Below are 26,504 nucleotides of genomic sequence, written 5' to 3'. Positions count from 1 at the left end.
ACGGGAGGAGGAGTCAGTGGGAGGAGGAGTCAGTGGTCGGTGTATAAGGGATGGACGGGAGGAGGAGTCAGTGGTCGGTGTATAAGGGATGGACGGGAGGAGGAGTCAGTGGACGGTGTATAAGGGATGGACGGGAGGAGGAGTCAGTGGACGGTGTATAAGGGATGGACGGGAGGAGGAGTCAGTGGACGGTGTATAAGGGATGGACGGGAGGAGGAGTCAGTGGACGGTGTATAAGGGATGGACGGGAGGAGGAGTCAGTGGACGGTGTATAAGGGACGGACGGGAGAAGGAGTACAGGGCAGTAGTGGAGGACTTTGTGGAGTGGGCGGGAAGAAATCACCTCCTCCTGAACGTGGCCAAGACCAGAGAGATGGTGGTCGACTTCAGGAGGAAGACGACGGCTCCACAACCGCTGAGAGTTCTGGGAGAGGAGGTGGACATGGTGGAGGAGTACAAGTACCTGGTGTCTCCATGACAACAGACTGAACTGGAAGACCAATGTCAACGCTGTCTACAAGAAGGGGATGAGTCGACTCTTTTTCTTGAGGAAACTTTGATCCTTCAATGTGTGCAGTGAGATGTTGGAGATGTTCTACCATCTGTTGTGGCCAGTGAACTGTACTTCTAGTAGTCTGCTGGGGGGGAGAGGTGGAGGGGAGGGAGGGTGAGCATTGGAGCCGGAGACACCAACAGACTTAACAAACTGGTTAAGAAGGCCGGCTCCATCATTGGCTGCAAACTGGACAGTCTGGAAAAGGTGGTGGAGAGGAGGACGCTGAGGAAACTATTATCCATATTGGATAATCCTGTCCACCCTCTCCACCTGCTGCAGGGACAGAGGAGGACGTTCTTCAAAAGACTCATCCAGCTCTGCTGTCACAAGGACAGATACAGGAGATCATTCCTGATACAGGAGATCATTCCAGATACAGGAGATGGTTCCTGATACAGGAGATCATTCCTGATACAGGAGATCGTTCCAGATACAGGAGATCATTCCTGATACAGCAGATGGTTCCTGATACAGGAGATCATTCCTGATACAGGAGATCATTCCAGATACAGGAGATCATTCCAGATACAGGAGATCATTCCTGATACAGGAGATCATTCCAGATACAGGAGATCATTCCAGATACAGGAGATCATTCCTGATACAGGAGATCATTCCAGATACAGGAGATCATTCCAGATACAGGAGATCATTCCTGATACAGGAGATGGTTCCAGATACAGGAGATCATTCCTGATACAGGAGATCATTCCAGATACAGGAGATCATTCCAGATACAGGAGATCATTCCAGATACAGGAGATCATTCCTGATACAGTAGATGGTTCCAGATACAGGAGATCATTCCAGATACAGGAGATCATTCCAGATACAGGAGATCATTCCAGATACAGGAGATCATTCCAGATACAGGAAATCATTCCAGATACAGGAAATCATTCCAGATACAGGAGATCATTCCAGATACAGGAAATCATTCCAGATACAGGAAATCATTCCAGATACAGGAGATCATTCCAGATACAGGAGATCATTCCAGATACAGGAGATCATTCCTGATACGGGAGATCATTCCAGATACAGGAGATCATTCCTGATACAGGAGATGGTTCCAGATACAGGAGATCATTCCTGATACAGGAGATGGTTCCTGATACAGGAGATCATTCCTGATACAGGAGATCATTCCAGATACAGGAGATCATTCCAGATACAGGAAATCATTCCAGATACAGGAAATCATTCCAGATACAGGAAATCATTCCAGATACAGGAAATCATTCCAGATACAGGAGATCATTCCTGCCGACCGCAATAAGACTTTACAATAACTCACCTCTGGCAAAATCCATCACATAACAATAATACTGTTGACTGTGTTTCTTGGTTGTTTGTATATAATATATATAGATATATACTGTACTGTATATACTGTGCATTTTATATTTATATTTAATATTTTACTGCTATTTCATTGCTTTTCTATTATTCTATTATTATCTTATTGCTTCTGTAGCGAAAATTTTTTCCCCTCGGGGATTAATAAAGTAACTACCTAACTAACCCAACCTAACCTAACCTAACCTAACTAACCTAACCTAACCTAACCTAACCTAACCTAACCTAACCTAACGTAACCTAACCTAACCTAACCTAACCTAACCTAACCTAACACGTCACACATCACACCAGAACATGTCACACATTGCACTTTGTAGCAACCATCGCCCTGTGTCCTGGTCCTGTCCCTGTCCCTGGTCCTTTTCTTGTCGCTGTCCCTGACCCTGTCCCTGACCCTGTCCCTGCTCCTGCTCCCGGGTTCTATCCCTGCTCCTGCTCCTGTTATTGCTCCTGTGTCCTGCTCCTTCTCCTGCTCCTGCTCCTGCCCCTTCCCCTGTCTGTGTCCTGCTCCTGGGTCATCTATTATTTGAGGTCCTCCTTTTAGTTTTTAGTTCTTAGTCTATGTATTTTACCACTCCTATTGTTATTTAAGATTTTAATCTATAATTCCAATCTATAATTTGTTTTGAATTGTCTTTAAATTGCTCTTAAATTTATTTTATTTTTCTGGTCGACAACTGTCTGTCTTTCTATTGGCCTGTCAATCATCCGTGAAGCACTTTGAACGGCACCAAAATGTACCAAAAGTGCTCTACAAATACATTTTGATGGATTTATTGAAGAGAAATCTGCCCCACATAAACCAGCTTGGTTTCTAAACACAGGTGTTGATCAGATGAAATTTAATTTGATGAAAGAAAAGGAATTTGAAATGAAGATCAATCATTCTGTATTTATTACAATATAAATATAAAATGTGGAGTTTTGACTCTACCCAGGAATGTCCTGACTGCAAGCCAATCAGCATGCGGATGTCGATGAGACGCCGCTGTGTGTTGGAGAGCAATGGGTTCACACATAATCCACACCGGGGCCCTGAGGTGACACAGGCCGGGGCCCCTCTACGGACCGGACTGTGAAGGGCCCCTGTATCTGGTCAGCGGGGGGCCGATGGGGCCGCCTTTGGAGAGTCCACTGTGGGCCCAGGGGTGGATGTGCTGGCCCCGCCCACACTAAACCCAAATAATGATGTTTACATACAAAACATTCTTACATCTTCTTTAACGTAACGATTTGCTTCTTGCCTTTTCATGATTTAGGTTTAGTTTAAATGATTTAAAAGTTTGGGCGATTGCTGTTGTGTTGTTGTGTTTCTGTATTGTGTTTTCTGAAATGTATTTGTTTTCCTGTTTGTTGTTGTTTTTCCTGTCTTGTTGTGGTTTCTAATGAGTTGTTTTCTATTTTGTTGTTGTTTTCTAAAATGTTGTTTTCCATGTTGTGTTTTCTGAACTATTATTTTCTTTATTGTTGTCATGTTTTCTGTGTTGTTGTGTGGTGTTTTGCTGTGCTTGATGAAATAATGCTGTGTTGTGTTTTGTCCCTAAGGGCCACCGTAGCACTCTGAAACAGCAGCTGGACTGTTTCAAACAGAGAATCATGTGTGATGTTATTATTGTTGTCACCCTCTTTCCTGACACTCATTCATTTTTCATGCAGCTGTTTTATTATTTTTGAATGATGCAGGGTGGTGTGTGTCAGCCTCTCTATGTCCAGCAGAGGGCAGCAGCGAGGGGAAGCTGCTTGTTGTTGCTGCTGAGAAAGCGTCTCCTCCTCGTCCATATCTGGGCTGCTGCTAGATTGGAACAGCGGAAGGGACGCGCGGCCTGTGATTGGTTGTTACGTTGTAGGCGGGCTCAGTTTAGGAAGTTGAGTGACATTGAACAAACCAATCACAGCAGCGTATTCTTTACAGCCAATCACAGCAGAGTAAATTCAGCGTGTGCGTTCCTCCGGCTGATCTAATCTCGCACCAATCCTGCATCTGAGAGGAGGAGAGACGGGCTCCAACTTCCTGTGTGATCTCTCCGTTCAGCTGACTTCAGCCTGGCTGCCTCTCCGGGAGGCTTGTGGTTCTTCAGACCGGGGAGGAGGGAGGCCACTGGGGCGGTGTGTGGCTCGGAGAGACGCCTGTGAGCTCCGTGCAGCAGCAGCAGCAGCCGTAGATGTGGATCGTTCACACCGGCGGGTCGAACCGTTCGTGCTCCCCCGCCTCCCTGCGCCTGCGAGCGGCCGCCTCTGCTCACCAGTGTCGCCACAGATAGCGTCAGTGGAGCGGGGCTGATGGCCCTGGTGCTCGGCCCGGCCTTCACCACCACCACCACCACCACCACCACCACCCATCTGTGTCCCTGCTAGAGCGCTGCAAACCGGGGCTGCTCCATCGCGTCGAGTCCCGCGGGAGAAGCGGAGGTGAAGCGCGGCTTCGGGACGCAGCATCGCTCCGTGGATGGTGCTGCGGGGCCGGAGGGGTGGATGTGCGCCCGGAGCTCACCCGGAGATGGCTGTTCTCAAACTGGCCGACCAGGTAGGACCTGCTAGCTAGCTGCTGCTAGCTCCTCTCCTCCTGCTGCTCTTTGTCGCCTTTAGAATAAAAACACTTCACACGTATATTCACACATCTGCATGCAGCTGGACAATAACGTGCTGCTTGTTGCTTTGTGATATTATGAGGTTTTACTTCCTGGTCTGTTTCCTAAATGTCCTCAATAACCAGAAGTAAATATAAATAAAGAAACTAAAGTCTGTGCTTATGACTACTTTTTACTTTAAAATTGGATTATGTTCCAGATTACTATTAACCTGTAAAAGATCTAATAAGTAATGTCATTATTTTATCAAAATAATGTGACTTATTACATTTCATTACTTTAAAAAAAAAAAACCTTTTCTAACAAATGTTTCAACTAAAACCTAAGAACAGATGTAAACTAGTCGACACCGATTTCTGTCAAACTGTGATTAAAAGTTCTTCAATGGGACTTGCATGAAGATGGTAATGGTTCGTTTGTTAAGGTTTCAAACCGAGGTGCGTTCAGGTCAACTCCACGCTGAGAGACCAGAGAACCACCAGCAGGGCACCTTGGTTTTAGTTTGTCATTTAATTATGTAACTCTAGTTTCTCAACACAGCTTGTTCTCTACTTTATTCCAGATTCTATCATTTAAATCCACCAAAAGCGGAAGATATTCTACTTTTAACGGCACTACGTACTAGTACCACGACAAAACGGAGGAAACAAACACCTCAATCAGACTTTTAAACTTTTTACCATGAAAATATTGTACCTTAAATAACATCATTTAAAAAAACCAATAAAAAAAAGTACAACAACTAGAATAGAAGTAAAAACCAAACTCTGAGGAATAACTTCACCTAAAGTTCATGTAGACACGTTGTCCTGTCTGAATTTCCTCCTTTATCTTTGTGTGAGTTTGTTAAACAACATAAAAGTCAAATCTTAAATTACATGGTAGAATTACATAATAAGAATCTCCCCTCCTAAAGCCAACTATCTAAAACGTTTCTAGTGGAGCAGAGTAGCTTAGAATGTATTTCATTCATAATAATTATATTAAACCAGCTCCTCTGTAATATTAGATCATATAGAGCTGAAGAAGGACAGAATATGCTCCATAGATGCTTTTCCCTGCATCCATTAAACGCTTCATATACAGATATAAGTCCCTCCAGGAAACCTTCTGATCACAATTATTAATGCAAGTTCAACTAATTAAACCATCGCATGCAATGTTTGCAGCAACTTGCAATGTTGCAAATTCAAGTAATTTCTCTGTAGTTGAGGAACTCGATAGAAGTTCTGCATCAAAAAACGCTTTATCCTGTTTTATATTTGTGCATACAGTATTTGTTAAAGTAATATCATGTAAAAAGCACTTATTTTTACAGAAGATGGAGTCTTCTTTCTTCGGCATGGAAGTCGCGGTCGGTTTTTGTAAAACTACATCAGGATTGTTTTTACATTTAGATTCAGAAATGAAAAAGATAAGAACTAAATTATTTCCAGCTATTTCTCTGATGTGCAGGATGCTTATTATTATAGTTAAACATGCGAGGAGTTGACAATATTTGATGAAGTGTTTAACTACTCAGCGTTGTATAAAGTTTGAGCTGAAACAATTAGTTGATTAATTGATTGGCAGAAAATTCAAATTATTTCAATAACGGATTCATGATTATAATTCTTTTCATAAAAAATGCTAAATATTTCATGAAAGATTACAAAAATTCAAACTTGCTGCTGTTCCTTGTTGTAAATGACCATAAAGTGAATAATTTATAGGTTTGGACATCAGATGAACAAGTCAAATTATTATCAATTATTCAAGAAAAGAAAATCACCAGATTCATCCATAATGGATATTCTTAATACTTCAAAAACATTTTCGTCATTATACTTAAATTTTTTAAAAAAGGGCTTAAACTCGTCGTGGAGCTTTTTAAAGCCGTGTTAGTAAAGGATCAGAGTCGGTAATGAAAATGGTTTAAAATGCCGTCCTTGAATAAACAGCCTCACTACGAGGTCGACAGTTCATCACCTCCTCTCCTTTTTATTTCACTTTGAAACACATGTTGAGGAAAATATAGTAAATGTTCCACCAATTTGAACGTGTCCAATTCTTTTGTCGGCTGTCTGACCGAGCTGACAGCTGCAGAAGCTCAGGCTACATGGTTCGAAGCAGCGGTAGATCACAGGCCCGGGCCCCCGAGGTCAAAGGGCCCCCGAGGTCAAAGGGCCCCCGAGGTCAGAGGGCCCCCGAGGTCAAAGGGCCCCCGAGGTCAAAGGGCCCCCGCGGTCAGAGGGCCCCCGAGGTCAAAGGGCCCCCGAGGTCAGAGGGCCCCCGAGGTCAGAGGGCCCCCGAGGTCAAAGGGCCCCCGAGGTCAGAGGGCCCCCGAGGTCAAAGGGCCCCCGAGGTCAAAGGGCCCCCGAGGTCAGAGGGCCCCCGCGGTCAGAGGGCCCCCGAGGTCAAAGGGCCCCCGAGGTCAAAGGGCCCCCGAGGTCAGAGGGCCCCCGAGGTCAAAGGGCCCCCGCGGTCAGAGGGCCCCCGCGGTCAGAGGGCCCCCGAGGTCAGAGGGCCCCCGAGGTCAAAGGGCCCCCGCGGTCAGAGGACCCCCGAGGTCAAAGGGCCCCCGCGGTCAAAGGGCCCCCGAGGTCAAAGGGCCCCCGCGGTCACCTGAGTCTCCCAATGAAACCTTAATGTTGTTTGTGAAAAACAGTGAAATGACACAAAACAACTGCAGAGCCCCAATATGACCGCAAAGAGACTTGAACTGGTCCAGGAACTCTTAACGGGCCCATATTCAGGACTAGTCGTCTGCTCAGGTGGGTGATGTCTGTCCTCTGGGTCCACGGTACCGGACCCTGAACCACTCAAGGAACCGGAACCACTCAGAACACTTTCCTCTCCGGTAACTTCGGTAAAGTCTCTGTAGAAATCTCTGAACTGACGCCGTCATATCTGATCTGTTGAAAAGGAAGGAAGAGCTGCTGCTGGTGTGTGTGTGTGTGTGTGTGTGTGTGTGTGTGTGTGTGTGTGTGTGTGTGTGTGTGTGTGTGTGTGTGTGTGTGTCTAGCACTTCCTGTTATTTTCAGACAACATGCTGATGATGGCTGATAACTGGATGCTTCAGCTCAGCACATGGCTCAGTGGCTCAGTTTTTTCTCTTCTCATGTGATGCGATGATCAACACATGCTGCTGTAACATCCTGAAAACCTGAGACGTTCACGATAATCTGCTGGAGGTCGGCGGGATCTCCTCACACGTCTTTATAAAGAAGCACAAACTGCTCGTATACTTTTGTCGAAGCGGCATTTTCTCCTGTTTTCATGTAAACATACGCTGCTGACGGTACTCTGCACCAACCAGAGGAAGAACAGGAAGTTGTTGACTCATCACTTTCCACACGGCACTGTTGTGTGTTGTAGATGTGCACACGCACCTTCGTCTCTCGTTTCCTCTTTATTCTTGTCTTTAACATGTTGCAGGCAGGTCAAACATTCAGACCTCTTTTTAAGGCTCTTTGAGGGAAAAATAATGTGCAGAAAAGGTGGGTTTTATTTGGTATTTCACTGGGTAACAATCACAGACTGGATATAAAACGCAGACTGTTTCTAAAAGAGTTCGTAGCTTCAGGTCTGTAAAATGGTTCTGATCCAGAAGTGTCTTCAGCTGCAATACCAGCGAGTGCCACTAGAGGTCGGCTCCAAAAAGCCTCCGGCTCCATAGACTCCCATTCAACTTCTCAGAAAATTCTGTCTATAAAATTCCTCCTCCAGCTCGTCCAAATATGGTCACTTCCCGCTCCAAACCGCTTTGAACTGCAAAGATGGCGCCGAATCACAGAAGGTGTTTGGTGTTGGGTTTATTGTGAGTGAATTCCTCAGAAGATTTGAGCGGTTCCTGAATTTTGCATTGAATAGTTTTGCAGATTGTAGTGAGCTGCAGTCAAATGACCTCACATTGTTTCAACCAGCCTCTCAAATGGGAAGATTTGCTGTTGTTTTGTTTTTATATGAATTTAAACAGAAGATCTTTGAGTTTTGGTCTGTTGAAACAAATGAAACTGGTAGAAAATAATGAAATGAATCTCAGCCTTCTTCTGTGTGTGTTTTGATGAAGTGTGTCTGGTTTGAGTCGAGTCGGTCTCCTGCATGTTTAAGACGTGTGGAGGATGTCGGACTGACTTTATCGTTGCTATTGGTTTCTGTTTGGATTTGGGTCACATTGAATCAGCATGGAGGCTCACGAGAAGTGTGTGTGTGCTCCAACAATGGCCTCTTATGGTCCAGAAGCCTGCAGGGATGAAATACCAGAAAGCCCACTGTTGAGAGACAGAGTTGTGATGTCATTTCCTGCCCATCCTCTGCTCCTCTAACCTCTATCTGCTCTCTTCCTCAGGTTTTCTGTAATTGATCGATATATTTGCTCATTTTTGGAGGTATTAGTGTGGTAACAGAAGCTGTGTTTTTCTAGAAGTGTAAAATGCCAGCTGTTGTGTTGGATGAGATGCAGCAGCATTATATATATCTGTTCCAACTTGCACACTTATGGTTTTGAATCACAGCCCTTTTTATCTATCATTATGTGTCTTCATTGAAATGTTCCAAAACTGCAACGTTTTATTAAAAGTAAATCTAATTTCTACCTGTCGCGTATTTATTCAGTTGCTTTAGTCTCAAAAGTTATGAAGGAATAACTGAGGCATGATGGGAAATGCTGATAGATTTGCGTTAGGGGGGAGGAGCCAGAACGTGGCTCTCCGGAGAGGTAGCAGCTACTTAACGAAGATGTTTTTTATGATGCATTCATCATTGCAAATGACCTACATTCATACCATGTTTGATTATAACTGCAGAAGAAGAACTGAACGTAAACACACGGAGCAGCACAGAGCTGGAGAGAAGCCATCGCTAACTGCTAAGCTAAAGTAGCTAACGGATCTGAACAGCTTGTAAAAGTCGCGAGAAAGAAGCCGAGAGCTGCGAGTAGAACTATCGGACGTTTACATTTACAAGGTCATACATCCGCTGTAATGAAGGAAAGAGCAAATGAACTGTTTTAATAAAAACACTTGTGACATTTGACATGTAGCTTTGACATCATGATCAACCCACTTCGTAGAAAACGGACATACGTCGTATATCGACAAATGATTTAGGACCACGCCGGCAGTGACGGGAACCCTTTGGCTTCACCGCCGTGGTCGACACCTCCCGTCTGCAGGCTTCAAGTGTTGCATCTGTTAAGAAAAACTGTCACAACACCTGAAATGCAGAAGCTGATTGGTTGATGACTTTGTTTGCGTCGCCAAAACTCAGAAAAGTCGACTTTCTTATGAAAAAGAATATTTCAGTGAAACAGTATTGTGTGTTTTGTGTGAAAGTGCTCTGACAAAAACAACTGTTGGAAAACCAAACGGACCTGATGCACCTGATCGCATGAAGCTTCAATTCACATCCCTGAAGCTCCGTCGTCCTTCTGGCAGCACCAACCAAGTCCTGATGGAGCTGTCACACCACCGTGAGAGAGAGGGAGAGTGAGTGAGAGAGTGAGAGAGGGAGAGAGAGAGGGAGTGAGAGGGAGTGAGAGGGAGAGAGAGAGTGAGAGTGAGAGAGAGAGGGGGAGAGAGAGAGAGAGAGAGAGAGAGAGAGAGAGAGAGAGAGAGAGAGAGAGAGAGAGAGAGAGAGAGAGAGAGAGAGAGAGAGAGAGAGGGAGAGAGAGAGAGAGGGGGAGAGAGAGAGAGAGGGAGAGAGAGAGGGAGAGGGAGAGAGAGAGGGAGAGAGAGAGAGAGAGGGGGAGAGAGGGAGAGAGAGAGAGAGAGAGAGAGAGAGAGAGAGAGAGAGAGAGAGAGGGAGGAGAAGGAGAGAGAGAGGGGGAGAGAGAGAGAGAGAGAGAGAGAGAGGGAGAGAGAGTGAGAGAGTGTTTTGAAGATTTGAAGGTCTGTATCTGAACCCAGGTTTCCCTCTTCAGCACTGTTCCAGCTGCCTTTGGTGTTTTTAAGGATCTTTTTTCTCCACTTCTTTTCTGTGCTGCTTCATCCAGCGTGAAGAAGATGAGAGATCCTGACCGAGGGCCCGTTATCGGTCCTTGGAGGTCACCGGCCGGCACACTTTCCTCAGCAGGGACCCGGCCGTGTCGTCGGCAGGCTGCCTGGATGCTGGACGCTCTCCCCCTTCCTCCCGCATGGTGCATTTTGATTCCAGTTCACCATGAAGGGACAGGTGGAGGCAGCGAGTGGACATCGTCCACTCCTTAATCCATCGCTGTGACAGCGTCGTTCGCTCACAGGTTCAAAAATAAATTAAATGCATTGACAAATCTACCGAGTCAGTTTATGTCAGAAATGCTGCTTATTGGTGGAAGCTTCTGCAACAGTTAACGAGCTGCTGGTACAGATCATGTTTCAAACTCAAGAAAATAATTCCAAATCTTCCTCCTGACGTCCAAATCCTTTGATGATCATCACACCTTAAATGTCCCGCTGTACCCCACCGTCCCAACAGAGCGCTCCACTGTCAGCCTGATGGCCTACTTGTGGTTCCTGGAGTTTCTTAAAGTAGAATTGGAGGCGGAGCCTTCATCTACCAGGCTCCTCCCCTGTCAAAGCAGCTCAGAGAGGAGAAACCGTCTCTGCCATCAAACTTTCCTCTTTGATAAAGCCTCTCATTAGAGCTGATGAATGTCCCTCCAGCTGATTTCTGTTAGGATGTAAATAAACACCAACCCGTGCTTAAACTGGTTCAAACACACCTAGTTACCGTGACGATGTGTTGTGACAGCAGGAACACTTTCAGACGGAGCGAATAGGTCAGATGAGGAAGTGGTGTCACTGTGTTCTGTGTTCTTAAAGCAGAAGTGAAACGCTCCTCTGTGGCTGGTTCCTCTCTCGGGTTTCTGAGAAGGAGAGACCGTGTAGCAGGAAGTGAGGCGGGAGGTGGCAGAAACACACAGGAAGTGAAGTGAGGCCTGCCTTCGTTTCATCACACCTTTATTTCCGTCTCTGCGCAGGCTTTGACATACAGACAGTTTCATCTTTAAATGCAGCAGATACGTTTTTAAGTTGCGTTTAAATTCCACTGAGTTTTGCCTATTTTCTCCTATTTTCTACGACATGTATTTTACTTCACAGTTTCACCTTTGAATAATAGTTCTTTGGATGTATTCTTATGTCAGACCTGCAACAATCAGTTGATGAGTTGATTGACAGGAAATAAATCTCCCTGACAGAAAAAGCACATGAATGAGATCACATGCTCATGCAGATTCACATGTGAAATCTTTTCCATGTTATCACGTTGCAACAGTACATGTGTCATACATACGCGTGAAATGTGTGCGTTGATCCGTTTACTGACATTTGTCTAACTGGATTTCGCACATGACCTCCTTTGGAACAGATTAGTCCTCCAAAAAGAAGAAATCAGCAAATAATTTGACAGTCAGATCATAATTTGAGTCCTTTTTTTTTTAATATCCTGCAGTTCTAGCCTCTCAAAGTTGAGGACTTTCTGTTTGTCTCTGTTTTATTAAGAGCTGGTTTTGGACTGTTGAAGGCTTGTTGGTGTCTGGTGTTGTTGTTCTTCAGAAACCCGTCCTGATGTGCCGTGTGGCCGACGTTTATCTCCGGGAAACAAAATAAGGGCTTCAGAGACACGACCTCCACGCGTCCTTCACAAAGCCTTCTTACTTCTACTGATCTGTATCAACCAGGAATTTCCCCACTCGGTGTGTGTGTGTGTGTGTGTGTGTGTGTGTGTGTGTGTGTGTGTGTGTGTGTGTTCAAGTGTTCAAGTCCATCACATGTTCTAGTGCGTCATACATGTAGCCTCTGGTCATGTGAGGATCTTTGACTGTCGATGTTCTCCTCTTCCTCACCAGCCGCCCCTCATCCAGGCCATCTTCAGTGGAGATCCTGAAGAGATCCGTATGCTCATATACAAGTCTGAAGACATCAATGCTCTGGTGAGGACGGACACACACACACACACACACACACACACACACACACACACACACACACACACACACACACACACACACACACACACACACACACACACACACACACACACACACACACACACACACACACACACACACACACACACATCCCATTTCCATAAAAAACATTTAAACAAGGGATAAACATTTTACCGGGAACTGTTCAACTATTCTTCTTCTCTTCTTTCTTCATGGCAGCTTTCAGGTGCACCACCGCCCCCTTCTGGCAGCAGCAACATGTTAACATGCCGATAAAAACAAGGGAAAATATATTTCTTAAGACAAGACTATAGTCGCATGTAATAATACATTTTTTAAAATTTAATAATTGTTTTAAAATTTGCTAATCATGTCCTGTTAATAGGCTCCAGTGTTCATATTTGTATTATATATTTTCAGTAAGAGCTACTTTTTTGGGGGGGGCTGTACCAACCTTTCTAGTTGATTGTGGACTGGAACATTGATTTTACGGCTAATACAAGCGAGCAGATTTTAGTAATTGTATTAAATCACTAACAAAATCTGCCTTCTACCTTAAAAATATATATATATATATATTAATTCTGTCAAAAAAATATAATGAGACCGCTACAGCATGTAGACAGGGCTGTAACTAGGAGCAGAAATGTCTCGGCACACCTCCAGTCCTCAGATCACCACATCGGCTGCTCAACATGGACCTGCGTGTTTCTGCTGCTTCTATTGTTTTGATCATTTCCACTTTCACAGACAAATGTGTGTCTTCAACCACGTGTGTATACAAACACACAGTGACATCTGACAAGTCAATAGTAAGATGAATAAATAAACTGACAAAGAATAATATTAAAACCAATAAAAAATAAATAAATAGATATTCTTATCAAAATTAAGATTTAAGAAATAAACAAAATCAAACAAGTGGATTGAATTAATAAAATTTTAAAACTAAATTAAAATAAGTAAAAATTTGAAATAATTTAAACAAATGTAAATAAATCAAAATTTTTAACAATAATTTTTTTTTTGAAAGAACATGCTGAAGTAAAATATAAGAAAAGAAACATACATGAATACATATTTCCCATTGGAAAATAGGGGAAGAATTTAATTAAATAAATAAGTAAAAATCCTAAAAGTAAAGCAGGCAGAAGAATTTCTGTCAATGATAGAATTGATGTATAATTGAATCAGCTCGTGCTCACAGGAATCATAAAGGCTTCAACTGGAAAATATGTTTAATATTTCATCAGAGATGCAGCATTTTAAACTCTGACAAATGTCTTGCCATTCTGCTCCAAAGCAGCTTTTAGGAAATCAAACCCAACTCGGTGGTAACCATCTACTTCTGTTTGTTCCGCCCCCCCTTCCTGTTTCAGTGTGTGTGTGTGTGGGGGGGGGGGGGGGGGGAGGGGCTGCAGCTCAAGAGAGTTTGTTTACATATCTGCTTATATGGACATTGATAAGCAACACATATGTGTAACAGCAGCAGCGGATGTGGGCCGTCCTTTCTGCTGCACTCAGCCCGGCCACATGAACACGTGGTAACGTTCAACTGCTCCACAGTCACAGCGCTGATCCTCGGCTCATCATCTGTGATCCGATACCGCCGTTCATTCATCCATCACCAATCTGTCACGTCCTCGCCAGCAGTGTATACGAATAATGCATAAATACAGTATAACAGGTGCAGATGAATTTTGTGTTCATTTATACATGATGTTAACAGCATTGGATTTAAAGGACTTACTAAGTCGTTCATGAGGCCTCGGCAGGTTTCTTAGTGCTCCAGGATGCTTGTGAGTTACACTGAAATCAAACACAACTTGTTGTTTGTTTACAGAACACCTCCACACAGTGTCTGCTGTTGGGATGTCATACAAAGACTGGTGTAGAAATGCTTTAATGAGCCCCAGCCTCACTCTCATTCCCCAGTCGGACCAGGCTGGAAACCTCACTGAAAATATTACAAGATCCAACTGAGTTACTTCCTTCCCAGGGATGCATTACTGAATGGGCCGACAGTGGCGGTGGCCCCTGAGCCCATGGGATCCAGAAGTTACATAGACCTGAATCAATCGCAAAGAGACACAAAACAACCACAGACACACAAAACAACCACAAAGAGACACAAAACAACCACAGAAACACAAAACAACCACAGACACAAAACAACACAGAGACACAAAACAACCACAAAGAGACACAAAACAACCACAGACACACAAAACAACCACAAAGAGACACAAAACAACCATAGACACTCAAAACAACCACAAAGAGACACAAAACAACCACAGAAACACAAAACAACCACAGACATAAAACAACACAGAGACACAAAACAACCACAAAGAGACACAAAACAACCACAGACACACAAAACAACCACAGAGACACAAAACAACTGCAAAGAGACACAAAACAACCGCAAAGAGACACAAAACAACACAGAGACACAAAACAACCACAGACACAAAACAACACGGAGACACAAAACAACCACAGACACAAAACAACCACAAAGAGACACAAAACAACCACAAAGAGACACAAAACAACCACAAAAAGACACAAAACAACCACAGACACAAAGCAACCACAGACACAAAACAACCACAGAGACACAAAACAACCACAGAAAAACAAAACAACCACAGAGACACAAAACAACCACAGAGACACAAAACAACCACAAAGAGACACAAAACAACCACAGACACAAAACAACCACAGAGACACAAAACAACCACACAGAGACACAAAACAACCACAAAGAGACACAAAACAACCACAGAGACAAAACAACACAGAAACACAAAACAACACAGACACAAAACAACTACAAAGAGACACAAAACAACCACAAAGAGACACAAAACATCCGCGAAGAGACACAAAACAACACGGAGACACAAAACAACACAGACACAAAACAACTACAAAGAGACACAAAACAACCACAAAGAGACAAAAAACATCCGCAAAGAGACACAAAACAACACAGAAACACAAAACAACACAGACACAAAACAACTACAAAGAGACACAAAACAACCACAAAGAGACACAAAACATCCGCAAAGAGACACAAAACAACACGGAGACACAAAACAACCACAGACACACAAAACAACCACAAAGAGACACAAAACAATCACAGAGACACAAAACAACCACAGAAAAACAAAACAACCACAAAGAGACACAAAACAACCACAAAGAGACACAAAACAACCACAGAGAGACACAAAACATCCGCAAAGAGACACAAAACAACACGGAGACACAAAACAACCACAGAAAAACAAAACAACCACAAAGAGACACAAAACAATCAGAGACACAAAACAACCACAAAGAGACACAAAACAACCACAGAGACACAAAACAACCACAGAAAAACAAAACAATCACAAAGAGACACAAAACAACCACAGAGACACAAAACAACTACAGAGACAAAACAACCACAAAGAGACACAAAACAACCACAGAGACACAAAACAACCACAGAGACAAAACAACCACAGAGACACAAAACAACCACAGAGACAAAACAATCACAAAGAGACACAAAACAACCACAGAGACACAAAACAACCACAGAGACAAAACAACCACAGAGACACAAAACAACCACAGATACAAAACAATCACAAAGAGACACAAAACAACCACAGAGACACAAAACAACCACAGATACAAAACAATCACAAAGAGACACAAAACAACCACAGACACAAAACAACCACAGAGACACAAAACAACCACAGATACACAAAACAACCACAAAGAGACACAAAACAACACGGAGACACAAAACAACCACAAAGAGACACAAAACAACCACAGAGACACAAAACAACCACAGAGACACAAAACAACCACAGACACAAAACAACCACAGAGACACAAAACAAACACAGAGACACAAAACAACCACAAAGAGAAACAAAACAACCACAAAGAGACACAAAACAACCACAGAGACACAAAACAACTACAAAGAGACACAAAACAACCACAAAGAGACACAAAACAACACAGAGACACAAAACAACCACAGACACAAAACAACACTGAGACACAAAACAACCACAGACACAAAACAACCACAAAGAGACACAAAACAACCACAGAGACACAAAACAACCACACAGAGACACAAAACAACCACAGAGACACAAAACAACCACACAGAGACACAAAACAACCACAGAAAAACAAAACAACCACAGAGACACAAAACAACACAGAGACACAAAACAACCACAAAGAGACACAAAACAACCACAGAGACACAAAACAACCACAGAAAAACAAAACAACCACAGACACACAAAACAACCACACAGAGACACAAAACAACCACAGAAAAACAAAACAACCACAGAGACACAAAACAACCACAGAGACACAAAACAACCACAAAGAGACACAAAACAACCACAGACACAAAACAACCACAGAGACACAAAACAACCACAGAGACACAAAACAACCACACAGAGACACAAAACAACCACAAAGAGACACAAAACAACCACAGACACAAAACAACCAAAGACACAAAACAACCACAGAGACACAAAACAACCACAGAGACAAAACAACCACAGAGACACAAAACAACCACAGACACAAAACAACCACAGAGACACAAAACAACCACAAAGAGACACAAAACAACCACAGACACAAAACAACCACAGAGACACAAAACAACCACAGATACAAAACAATCACAAAGAGACACAAAACAACCACAGACACAAAACAACCACAGAGACACAAAACAACCACAGATACAAAACAACTACAAAGAGACACAAAACAACCGCAAAGAGACACAAAACAACCACAGACACACAAAACAACCACAAAGAGACACAAAACAACTGCAAAGAGACACAAAACAACCACAAAGAGACACAAAACAACCACAGAGACACAAAACAACCACAGAAAAACAAAACAACCACAAAGAGCCACAAAACAATCAGAGACACAAAACAACCACAAAGAGACACAAAACAACCACAGAGACACAAAACAACCACAGAAAAACAAAACAACCACAGAGACACAAAACAACCACACAGAGACACAAAACAACCACAGAGACACAAAACAACCACAGAAAAACAAAACAACCACAAAGAGACACAAAACAATCAGAGACACAAAACAACCACAAAGAGACACAAAACAACCACAGAGACACAAAACAACCACAGAAAAACAAAACAATCACAAAGAGACACAAAACAACCACAGAGACACAAAACAACTACAGAGACAAAACAACCACAAAGAGACACAAAACAACCACAGAGACAAAACAACCACAGAGACACAAAACAACCACAGAGACAAAACAATCACAAAGAGACACAAAACAACCACAGAGACACAAAACAACCACAGAGACAAAACAACCACAGAGACACAAAACAACCACAGATACAAAACAACCACAGACACAAAACAACCACAGAGACACAAAACAACCACAGATACAAAACAACTACAAAGAGACACAAAACAACCACAAAGAGACACAAAACAACCGCAAAGAGACACAAAACAACCACAAAGAGACACAAAACAATCAGAGACACAAAACAACCACAAAGAGACACAAAACAACCACAGAGACACAAAACAACCACAGAGACACAAAACAACCACAGAAAAACAAAACAATCACAAAGAGACACAAAACAACCACAGAGACACAAAACAACTACAGAGACAAAACAACCACAAAGAGACACAAAACAACCACAGAGACACAAAACAACCACAGAGACAAAACAACCACAGAGACACAAAACAACCACAGAGACAAAACAATCACAAAGAGACACAAAACAACCACAGAGACACAAAACAACCACAGAGACAAAACAACCACAAAGACACAAAACAACCACAGATACAAAACAATCACAAAGAGACACAAAACAACCACAGAGACACAAAACAACCACAGAGACACAAAACAACCACAGAAAAACAAAACAATCACAAAGAGACACAAAACAACCACAGAGACACAAAACAACTACAGAGACAAAACAACCACAAAGAGACACAAAACAACCACAGAGACACAAAACAACCACAGAGACAAAACAACCACAGAGACACAAAACAACCACAGAGACAAAACAATCACAAAGAGACACAAAACAACCACAGAGACACAAAACAACCACAGAGACAAAACAACCACAGAGACACAAAACAACCACAGATACAAAACAATCACAAAGAGACACAAAACAACCACAGACACAAAACAACCACAGATACAAAACAACTACAAAGAGACACAAAACAACCACAAAGAGACACAAAACAACTGCAAAGAGACACAAAACAACCACAGACACACAAAACAACCACAAAGAGACACAAAACAACCACAGAGACACAAAACAACCACAGAAAAACAAAACAACCACAAAGAGACACAAAACAATCAGAGACACAAAACAACCACAAAGAGACACAAAACAACCACAGAGACACAAAACAACCACAGAAAAACAAAACAATCACAAAGAGACACAAAACAACCACAGAGACACAAAACAACTACAGAGACAAAACAACCACAAAGAGACACAAAACAACCACAGAGACACAAAACAACCACAGAGACAAAACAACCACAGAGACACAAAACAACCACAGAGACAAAACAATCACAAAGAGACACAAAACAACCACAGAGACACAAAACAACCACAGAGACAAAACAACCACAGAGACACAAAACAACCACAGATACAAAACAATCACAAAGAGACACAAAACAACCACAGAGACACAAAACAACCACAGATACAAAACAATCACAAAGAGACACAAAACAACCACAGACACAAAACAACCACAGAGACACAAAACAACCACAGATACACAAAACAACCACAAAGAGACACAAAACAACACGGAGACACAAAACAACCACAGAGACACAAAACAACCACAGAGACACAAAACAAACACAGAGACACAAAACAACCACAGACACAAAACAACCACAGAGACACAAAACAAACACAGAGACACAAAACAACCACAAATATAAAACAAGATCGAAAGTGATCACTGTGACAAACATCCGTGAGATGACTACAGTAAGTGGGATGTGTGTCTCCTGTGTCGGACGGATTGGTCTCATGTGTCCCTTTTTGTTGTCAGGACTCTGAGAAGCGCACCCCGCTGCATGCTGCAGCCTTTCTGGGCGATGCTGACATCACCGAACTCCTCATCCTCTCTGGTAAAAAAAATAATAATTCATGTTTGCTGCTAAATTGATCTTCAGGATTTAGAATAAGTTTAATGGATAAGGAGTTATCTTATATTTTGTAGTGTCCGAGGAACCTTAAATTTATTGATGCAAAGTTAGGTCTTTAATTTTCCTTAAAAATATCTGTTAAGTCTAAAAATCCATCTTTCAGAGGTCTCAAATGCTACAGAGAGTGTAAATTTTTTAATTTTTTTTTTTTTTTTTAATCTATGTTAAGAAAAGGAAGAAGCCAACCTCTAGTGGCACTCGGTGGTATTGCAGCGTAAGACACTTCTGCATCAGCCTCATTCTTCAGACCCTGAAGCTACGAACATTTTTATAAACAGTGTGCGGGTCGATATCAGTCAATGAGAGGTTGCAGTCGTTGGTGAATTTGTTAATACCCTGAACAGCTCACTGAAAAAATGCTTCATTCTTCCTGAAAAGTGCTGAAATTGAAAGTCACGTGTGTTGGGGTTAAAAGTTGTGTGTTAGTTGATGAAACTTGCAGCCTGTGTGAGTCGCCATGTTTACACTCCTGTTTCCACCCTGCAGGCGCTCGAGTCAACGCCAAAGATAACATGTGGCTCACGCCTCTCCATCGCGCTGTGGCATCACGCAGCGAGGTGAACGCACACGCACACGCACACGCACACGCACACACATTCCAGCGGTGCAGACAGATGTCCTCACTGTGACAACAGCTCTCAAGCTTCAGGAACCAATCAGACACGTCACTCAGTTTCTGTACTGGTTGAGTTTTCACAGTGACACTTTTTTTCAAATTTGAGCATTTTTCATTTATACACTGCTCAAAAAAATGAAGGGAACACTTAAACAACATCCTAGATCTCAATGAATGAAATGTTCCAGTTCAAATGTTTATTCATGACATAGTGGAATGTGTTGAGAACAAAATAACATAAGAATGATCAATGGAAATCAGAATCATTATCCATGGAGGTCTGGATTCAGAATCATACTCCAAATAAAAGTGGAAAAATCAGATCACAGGCTGATCCAACTTCTGTGGAGATTCCTGAAGACAAGTCCAAATGAGTCTCAGTAGTGTGTGTGTCCTCCACGTGCCTGTATCACTCCCTACAACGCCTGGGCATGCTCCTGATGAGACCACGGATGTTCTCCTGAGGGATCTCCTCCCAGACCCGGATCAAAGCATCGGTCCACTCCCGGACAGTCTGCGGTGGACGTGGCGTCGGCGGACGGAACGAGACGCGATGTCCCGGATGTGCTGGATTGGATTCAGGTCTGGGGAACGGGCGGGCCGGTCCGGAGCGTCGATGCCTTCATCGTGCAGGAACTGCTGACACACTCCAGCCACATGAGGCCGAGCATTGTCCCGCATCAGAAGAACCCAGGACCCGCTGCGCCAGCAGATGGTCTTCAACGGGTCTGAGGATCTCATCCCGGGACCTAATGGCAGTCAGGGTACCTCTGGCTAGCACACGGAGGGCTGCGCTGCCCTCCGAAGAAACGCCTCCCCAGACCGTCGCTGACCCGCCGCCGAACCGGTCCCGCTGGAGGATGTTGCAGGCAGCAGAACGTTCTCCACGGCGTCTCCAGACTCCGTCACGTCTGTCACATGTGCTCAGTGTGAACCTGCTCTCAACCGTGAAGACCGCAGGGCGCCGACGGAGAAGCTGCCGATCTCGGTGTTCTCCGGCAAAGTCCGATCGCCCCGTACGGTGTTGGGCTGTAAGCACAGACCCCACTTGTGGACGTCGGGCCCTCGTACCGCCCTCATGGAGTCTGTTTCTGACAGTTTGAGCAGAAACATGCACATTAGTGGCCTGCTGGAGGTCATTTTGTAGGGCTCTGGCAGCGCTCCTCCTGTTCCTCCTTGTACAAAGGAGCAGATAGCGGTCCCGCTGCTGGGTTGTTGTCCTCCTACGGCCCCCTCCACGTCTGGTGGACCGGCCCGTCTCCCGGTATGTCCTCCGTCCTCTTGACACTGTGCTGACAGACACAGCAAACCTTCTTGCCACAGCTTGCATTGATGTGCCATCCTGGATGAGCTGCACTACCTGAGCAACTTCTGTGGGTTGGAGACACCTCATGCTCCCTCTAGTGGTGAGGACACTGGCAAAATGCAAAAGGGACAAAAATCATCCAGAAAGGACGAGGACAGAGAAATGGTCTGTGGTCACCACCTGCAGAACCGTTCCTTTATAGGGTTGTCTTGATGATTGCCTCATTTCCACCTGTTTGTTCCATTTGTACAACAGCAGGTGAAACTGATCCTCAATCAGTGTTGATCCTAACTGGACAGCTTGATTTCACAGAAGTGGGATTGACTTGGAGTTACATCGTGTTGTTTAAGTGGTCCCTTTATTTTTTGGAGCAGTGTATATGCTCTAAATATTTTGAGGTAACAGCGTCACCATCTGTGTGTAGGGTTAACATGGTTACAGGTGTTATTTTGGTCTGTGGGGAGGCTCATTGTCCACGTCTCTGTCCTTTGCAGTGATACATCGGACGCTCTTCAGTAAATGCAGTTCACGATGTTTAAACAGAATCGCTTTCACCCTTTATATTAGCATTAGCATCTACCAATGAACAGCAACTCATTGAGATGATTTTCTCACTTGTGACCTCCCTGTTTCCTGTCTGGGTTAACATGGACAACATTAAGACGGTGATATTGCTTCAGTGACTGTAGACTAGGGTCCAGTAACTCCCTCACTAATACATCCACATTCCCGATGAGGAAACATTCACTCACCTATAAAACATGGTAGTTTGTAGTTTGTCTCAGCTGGTTTGTTGCTGCCTCGTGTCTGATTCTCGATGTGAACGGGAGGTGAGTTTCTTTCAGGTGACATTACTGACTGACACACTACACTGAATGTAAGAAGGTGATAACCGACTAATCGGTAGTCTTGTACTAAAGGAGCCCAGAGTGGGTTCAAAGAACGGAATATTTATCCTACAAGTTGCACACGAGTGAGTTATTCTCTTTCAAAACAGCAGATCTGTTTGTCTTTCGTCCTCAGGAGGCGGTGCGGGTTTTAATCCGCCACTCGGCCGATGTGAACGCGCGGGACAAGAACTGGCAGACTCCGCTGCACGTTGCCGCAGCCAATAACGCGCTGCGATGTGCTGAGGTCATCATCCCGCTGCTGAGCAGCGTTAACGTGTCGGACCGCGGCGGCCGCACCGCCCTGCACCACGCTGCCCTCAACGGCCACACTGAGGTACAGTAGACAAGAAGGGACTTTTTACCTCTGAGACGTGTTTAGTCAGGAGGACTAAATCTGCTGCAGCTCGGGGCTCCGCCCACTTCTGTCTCACCGTAGTTCACCAATAAACAGGCTGTGATGTCATCATCGTTTGTGCTATTCTTCAGTGAATAGCCTGGTGGAAGGAAACAGGTGGGTGAGTGCAGCTGTGCATGCGGTTGTTAAGTTGGCTCTGCATTTTGAAACTCTGCTCATCTCAGACAGAATCATTCACAAATGTTCTGCTTCTAAAATTAACAATGAGAGGCGGCAGAAACTCCTGACTCCGTTCGACAAACCGTCCACAGCGTTTACGCAACAGCTGAGCCAAGAGATGAGATTTGTAATGCTGTTATATCAGCAGCGACCCTCCTTCACATCCTGCTGCACGTAGAAACATGCAAACACAAACATATACCAGCAATATTTCCTGCTAATTCCCCGTGTGTGTTGTGTCAGATGGTGAACCTTCTCCTGGCTAAAGGAGCCAATATCAACGCGTTCGACAAGAAGGACGGCCGGGCTCTGCACTGGGCGGCTTTCATGGGTAAGACAGCACATCTCTTCACAATGTCAAAATAACACTTTACAATACAAATCTGAGCACACGTAACTTTATTTATCAGAATACTTCGGCTGTACTGTTCCACCTCTGCAGAAGTAATGTTACCTGTTAAAACAAATGAAAGACATTTCAATAACCTTTTGTTTTAAAGCAGCAGCAGCCCTCACATCTTAAGAAGGAAACATATTTCCTCCAGTTTGGACTGAGTAACTATACAAATTAAAAATATATAAAAATACCAACTTGCTAATCTTTCAATCAGTTGAACTATTGATAATTTGTTTGTTAAATCTCCAGCACAGTTTATCTTTAAGTGGACGAGCGCTGATGTCTTTGTTTCTACAAAGACACGATGTTTGGGTGTCACCTCTTTGGTCCGCCTGTCAGCTGGGTCTCACCTTTGTGTACTCTTTTGCGCCACCTGCAGGTCACTTGGATGTGGTGTGTCTGCTGGTGAATCAGGGTGCAGAGATCAGCTGTAAGGACAAACGGGGATACACGCCGCTCCACACGGCGGCCTCTAGTGGACAGATTGCAGTTGTCAAACACCTGCTCAACCTGGCGGTGGAGGTCAGGACAAATACATTCATGTCTCCGTCCACTCAGAGGACATCACATCATCTTTAACTCTTCTCCCCTTAACACACTCCTCCAACATGTGTTTTAACTGCATACCCGTGACATTTAGATGTTTTAACCCTTGTTCCATAACCCATTCATGCTTCCATAATGGATCAATTATTTTAGTTGATGGAGGTATCTGTTACAGACAATTATCTCTCTCTTTTACTCAAGCGGGAACGAACAGTGATGTCTCATTTCAGTTTGTAAACGGACATTTTAAAGCCTTGAGTTCAGATTTCGTTCATTGCTGTCTTGCTAGTTTGGAGCAGGAAGTGACCATATTTGGACGAGCTGGAGAGGACAGAGAATCGGAGAAACCTGACTGCACCACAGGCCTGTCAATCAAACAGACGCGTCTTTATGAGGCCTAATTTCTAATTAATGAGGGATTATTTTCAGATGAAGGAGAGACTTTAGTTAACAACACGAGATAACTGGTGGAACACATTTTTATTGACTTACAATTTACTGAGAGTAGTTGAATGGGAGTCTATGGAGGTGGAGCCTTTTGGGGCCAAGCTCAGTGGGACTTAGTGGTGTTGCAGCCTAAGGTACTTTTAACCAAGTATTTCATTTTTTATATTTAATTACTTTCGTCTCCAGTTATTGTTGTTAACCAGCTATTTATTATTTTTCACTCACCATAAACCTTCAAAGTAAGTGATTAAAAGGTAAAAGTAAACAGCTGAAGTCGTTATTTATCACTATTAGCTATTACTTGATCTGAATAATGTTAGTACATATGCAAGGTAGGAATACGAGCCACATACCAGTGAAGGGATGGACAAACACCGCTGCTCCACTAATGGCATGCTAAAGTTGTAACCTCGTCAACTTCAGCTTCCCCGTTGGCAGAAAATGAGTCGAACTGGATTTTGTTTCCAATGTGTTACGAGTAGCTAACATTCACTAACATAGTCATGTCTCTGACAAAGTGTGTGTTTAATGTTAGCCGACAGATTGTTCTTAATGCTAAGATGTGAAGCCATCCATTTTATTCTTTAAAACAACAGATCCACTACATGATAGTGGCAGCAGGCAATAATAATAAATAATACAAAATAATACATAGTGAAAATATGCTACATTTTAAAAGTATTTCAACCAAAAAAACCAGCTGAACAACAATCCTCTCCTGTCCAGTGTTTCCATTCAGGGAGTTGTGATGTCAGACTGTGAACCAAGTCCAACCCACCATTAGAAACTCGTCTCATCCATCAGTGGCGATCTCACCGTTACGTCAAGCAAAAGTTTTTGACTCACAAAATTCTCAAATATAAGTTTTCGTGAAATCAAAAAAGCCTCCCAAACCAAAATTCACAAGTCTGTGACTAAAACCAACAAAACTGCAAAACTGTCCACATCAGTTCACATGTTTTAACTCTCCGATCCAATTTTAGACCGTAGTGCGAGAAACAGGCACGAAAATAACTTCATACAACTGATGCAATGTTTGCTTTGAAAATGATGATGGAGAAGTATGCAGGAGGTCAAAGGTCAGAAGGAGCTGCTTCAGGGTTGGTGGATGGAGAGAAAGTGTTTGACGGTCCTGAGAGGAGGTGTTGTATGAGGAAGTGGAGCAGAATGTACGAGCGGTGCAGTGTTTCCGTGGGAGATCACGTCGGCCAGAGGTGGAGGAGAGGAGAGAGGAGAGGAGAGGAGAGGAGAGGAGAGGAGAGGTGGAGGAGAGGAGAGGAGAGGAGAGGAGAGGAGAGGAGAGGAGAGGAGAGGAGAGGAGAGGAGAAGAGAGGTGGAGGAGAGAAGAGGAGAGGAGAAACAGAAGGTGGAGAAGAGAGGTGGAGGAGAGGTGGAGGGGAGATGAGAGGTGAAACAGACTAGGTGGAGAGGAGAGGAGAGGCGGAGGAGAGGAGAGGAGAAACAGACGAGGTGGAGAGGAGAGGAGAGGTGGAGGACAGGTGGAGGAGAGGAGAGGTGAAACAGACAAGGTGGAGAGGAGAGGTAGAGGAGAGGTGGAGAGGAGAGGAGAAGAGAGGTGGAGGAGAGGAGAAGAGAAGAGAAGAGAAGAGAAGAGAAGAGAAGAGAAGAGAAGAGAAGAGAAGAGAAGAGAAGAGAAGAGAAGAGAAGAGAAGAGAAGAGAAGAGAAGAGAGGTGGAGGTATGAGAGTCAGCAGGAGCAGGAAGGACATGGGGAGGATGCAAAGAGCAGAAATGGTCAAATCGGGGGTGTTTAGATACGAGGAATTGTTCACGGTGACGAGGTGGAGAGGGTGGAGAGGGTGGAGAGGACTGTCAGGAGGGATCTGTGACACAAAGACACTACTGAGGGGCGCTGGAGGGGGCGGAGTCAAAGATGCTCAGGTAACAAGGATGAAGGGGCAGCTCAGGTTAGATC

At 43.9% G+C, this 26,504-nt stretch overlaps 1 protein-coding gene across 6 annotated transcripts in view; it reads left to right on the top strand.

Moving 5' to 3' along the window:
- Positions 1–3,911: 3,911 nt before the first annotated feature.
- The window catches only part of ankrd44 (ankyrin repeat domain 44), a 41,626-nt gene continuing 19,033 nt past the window's right edge, over positions 3,912–26,504 (top strand). For 4 of the 6 annotated variants that reach the window (XM_069687611.1, XM_069687610.1, XM_069687613.1 and 1 more), the window contains exons 1-7: positions 3,912–4,442; positions 12,317–12,400; positions 19,637–19,715; positions 20,280–20,350; positions 22,739–22,939; positions 23,423–23,510; positions 23,956–24,098. In XM_069687611.1, coding sequence (XP_069543712.1) covers positions 4,365–4,442; positions 12,317–12,400; positions 19,637–19,715; positions 20,280–20,350; positions 22,739–22,939; positions 23,423–23,510; positions 23,956–24,098 — 744 coding nt within the window. In that variant the 5' untranslated portion in view covers positions 3,912–4,364. Of the gene's footprint in view, positions 4,443–12,316; positions 12,401–14,261; positions 18,013–19,439; positions 19,817–20,279; positions 20,351–22,738; positions 22,940–23,422; positions 23,511–23,955; positions 24,099–26,504 lie in introns of those variants that run through there. The other 2 variants (XM_069687608.1, XM_069687612.1) reach the window with 2 other exon arrangements.

Source organism: Brachyistius frenatus, unplaced genomic scaffold (assembly GCF_029030835.1).
Source record: "Brachyistius frenatus isolate BFR_SWC_R1_liver_20210118 unplaced genomic scaffold, ASM2903083v1 Contig_477, whole genome shotgun sequence".
In the NCBI taxonomy this organism is placed as follows: domain Eukaryota; kingdom Metazoa; phylum Chordata; class Actinopteri; family Embiotocidae; genus Brachyistius; species Brachyistius frenatus.
The sequence above is the reverse complement of the archived record's forward strand: the minus strand, read 5'-3'. Positions and strand labels throughout refer to the sequence as shown.